General features: G+C 39.3%; 1 protein-coding gene across 1 annotated transcript in view; it reads left to right on the top strand.

Annotated features, from left to right (window-relative positions):
- The window catches only part of PM20D2 (peptidase M20 domain containing 2), a 30,997-nt gene continuing 27,136 nt past the window's right edge, over window positions 1-3,861 (top strand). The window contains exon 1 of the mRNA XM_072408631.1: window positions 1-521. Within this exon, the coding sequence (XP_072264732.1) occupies window positions 87-521 (435 nt within the window). The 5' untranslated portion in view covers window positions 1-86. The remainder of the gene's footprint in view (window positions 522-3,861) is intronic.

Here is a 3,861-nt window from a genome sequence, read left to right on the forward strand (position 1 = left end):
ATGTCAGGGTGACAACCCACACATAAGTGATAGCGACTAGCGGCGTTTGTCATAAATTACCTTGGAGAAGGGTGTGTGTGAATGAAATGGGACCTGGACAGCAAATACAGGCTGAGGATAGCAGTGCCAATAGTTTGCACATGCTGGAGAAATGCAAGCAGAAAGCGATCGATTGTATAGAACAAGAGTCCGAGCATCTGTACCGACTTAGCCAGGACATATGGGCAGAGCCGGAGCTAGCCTACAAGGAGCACAGTGCCCATCGTGTCCTCACCAGCTTCTTCTCCAGCAGATCATGGCAGGTGCAGCCACATTACCAGCTGGACACGGCATTCCGGGCAGAGTGGAGCCCAGCCACTGCCAGCTGCCCCTGCCTGCATGTGGCTTTCCTGTGCGAGTACGATGCCCTGCCCGAGCTGGGCCATGCCTGCGGGCACAATCTAATCGCAGAAGTCGGGGCAGCTGCTGCTCTGGGGCTGAGGGCAGCTCTGGAGGGTTGTTCCCCCATGCCCCAGGTCAAGGTGAGATTTTATTAACTAGAATTACCTAGAAATACCTAGAATCTGTGTTTTATGCAGCAATCATGATCACTGTGCTGGGGAACTGGTACACATGAAATGGCCAAGCAAAGCACAAGCAATGGAGGGAAAATAAATCACACTTTGAAAAACAAATGCTATGGAAAGTAGAATACAAAGATGGTAAATTTTTGTTATGTCACACAAAATCTGCACAGCTGCTTATCAGTCAGTGTAAAATCTCTATTTGTTTTTATTTAATTTATGAAATATCAGGTTGTGTCAAATCCATACCAAACAAGTCTAACATTATTTATTATTCAGACAGACCCCAGATCAGCTTCTCCCTTTTGTTACATGATATTTGCACAACTTCTCAAACAGTAAAAAAAAATCTCCATTTGTTTTTTATATATATACTTTTTAAAATATATTTACAAAACTACTTATCAAACCTATAATACACAATAAAACTTTTTTTTGCTTTATAAAATATCAAACATCATTTGGATTAAAAAAGTAAACACCAAGCAAGTCTAAAATTGCATGCACTCGCAAACTGGCAAAACCAAACTACACTAAATATTGTCCAGAGGCAACTGATTTAAACATTTGTGTTGCATATCATTTTATCGTTACCTGTAAATAATGGGCCTTCAATTATTCCTCTCACTTTGGCCCACACACTGGTATCCAAATTTGTGCTAGGCAATTGTTGGGTTGTGTGGCGTTGGCATGTTTTGATTTTTTTGAGTTTTTGATTTGCTGATTTTCTTACTTTACTTTATAACTATCATAAGGGATAAAGTTTTGTGCAATTTTATTAAAACAACAATGCACAACATGGCCTGTAACTACAAGCAGAAAGCCCAAACTACACACAGACACTGGATTTTCATCACATGGGATGAATGTTTGTGATCTTCCCGGATAAAAAAAAACCCTTAGCATCTGTACAGCTGTCTCCCCAGTGTTGCACAGTGTTTTGTCCTGCTCTACAGCTAGTGATCCCTGCTGTTTCCAATGGGGAGGATACTGTGGGACATTCCTCCTCCCCACTCCATTGATCTAACAGTGCTGTGCCTGCCTCCACTTGTATGTCAGATGTGTCCTATTACCTGTATACTGACTTGCTTCATGGGCACTTTGACAACTTTACAGCTGATGGAGAGAACACTGCCTGTGTTAAAATATATTGGCTTGGGACTGGTGGTGTGCCCTAGCTAGCAGCAATTTTAGATTTTCTTCTGAACTCCATTATCACTGTCTATGGAATGAGGGAGGAGAAGGGCTGCAAACAAACTTTATGCTGCATAGTTTTAATGTGAACCCCAAAAAGATCACACCTGCTATATTTTTCATTGTAATGCTAGATTTTTTTCTTTTAGTAAACCCCCTTTCCCCATTACCCTTTCCTTCATTCGTTTGTCAAGCTTACTTTAAAACACAATATTGATGAATGTATTCTCCTTTTCAGTTATGCCTTATTATTTGACATCCATTTTTTTACTTTGATTACTTTCTTTAGGTAATACAAAGAGGTTGATTTACTAAAAAAAAATCAGTTTAGGCTGTTCACCTATGTAGCTCTGCTTTTCTACATTCTTTCTACATTCTTAGAAGTGTGACTAGCCTTTTAGAGCCCATTCACCTGCTTCCATTCTTTTTAAATGGCATCCCAACACCCCAACACAGGATAATGCAGAATTTCACCCCTTTGTGCTCCTGATAAAGTCAGTTGCACAAGATGCATAAAGGACATTGACACACCTTTTAAAACATGATTTATTACTTTTACATTTGAATTGTTAAACCATGTTTGCGCTGTGGACAATTGATTTCATCTTCATTGAACATGTAGTATATATGAAGTGCTTTTTAAAGGAGGAGTTAGTTGTGCTGCACTATTATATTGATTTATTGATCTATTATTTTACTACAATTATCAAAAAAGCTAGAGAATGTTTCGCTTACATTGCCTTTAAAGCCCCATTTTTGATCTTACATGTATTCGTCATACGAAATTTAAAAAGAATTTTGAACTTACAATGCTGCATAATATGTAGGCGGTATATAAATACTCTTTTTAATTATATTAATGTATCTAGTTATCTTAAAAATGTAGCTAATTACATTTTTGATACAGCTCTCACTGCATAATAAATATTTTATGTGCTAGAAGTTATTCCTGTTAACAGAGGCTGCAAGGTGAAATACTCCCTGATCCTTAGCATGTGAAAGCTGCGGCACCAAAATTTTGTTCCATTTCAGTGGGAGGGGGCCAGAAAGGGAAGGGATAAGAAATGTAAAATATATATATATATATATATATATATATATATATATATATATAATCAAAATAATGCAAAATAATGAAAATTATTGCATGAAAGTAAAATTAAATCTTTCCATTTCCATTTATGGAAGGAGTTTTGCTTGTACATTGTCTGCTCTGATGGCACATGTTTGCTAGGCATTGGGTACTATGCCAGAAACTGCCAGTGAGCTCTGCTACATGTGCTGGATGTGAAAGCACAGAACAGCTTTACTGGTGTTATGTTTCTCAGTCTGTTCTCACTCTGTCTGGGGTAAGTAAAAAACAATCATATCACTGCTGACAGCCATGTGCCTACAAAAGTATGCCAGTTGTTGTGCCCAGCTGGATAAACCAGTGAAAACAGAAAAATGTCCAAGTATTTCTCATTTGTGGAGCCATTAAATAGAATTACCAGACCTGGTCTGGTCAGAGACCACCCGGAAATTAGATTTCTATTAGATAACTAGCTCACTGGGTCTGATTTAATAAATCTCTTCAAGGCTGGGGAGTATACACTTTTATCAGTGAAGCTGATCCAGCAAACCTGGAATTGATCTGGTCATGGATTCAAAACCTTTGCTATCAAGTAACACTGAAGAAATCTGTTCCAGGTTTCCTAGATCACCCAGCTTCACTGATGAAAGTGTACTCTTTCCAGCCTTGGAAAGCTTTAATAAATCAGGCCCATTGTGAGAAATCTATCACTTTACCAACTATTGTTACTTTAAATGCCTATTACTATGGCATTGTTGTTGTCCCTATCAGGGTTGACAATTTACTTTGTGGACTGACCATAGTACTTTACCTGGACGGCTAACCCAAAGTTATCTCCTTGTTAGTTGGCTAATCTGTTCCTGAGCCAAAGCCCCTGATTCATCAATAAAATCCGCGCTCGCTGGAAGCGCGAAAATACGCGCGGCCAGCGATCGCAGTTTACCGCGGTCCAGACTCGAGTGTGCTCGTACACTCGCCTCCTCACTGCCAGCCGGATTCCTGCCTTCATAATAATGAGCAATAGGGGGCGCG

The sequence above is a fragment of the Pyxicephalus adspersus genome, chromosome 4 (genome assembly GCF_032062135.1).
Source record: "Pyxicephalus adspersus chromosome 4, UCB_Pads_2.0, whole genome shotgun sequence".
Lineage (NCBI taxonomy): Eukaryota > Metazoa > Chordata > Amphibia > Anura > Pyxicephalidae > Pyxicephalus > Pyxicephalus adspersus.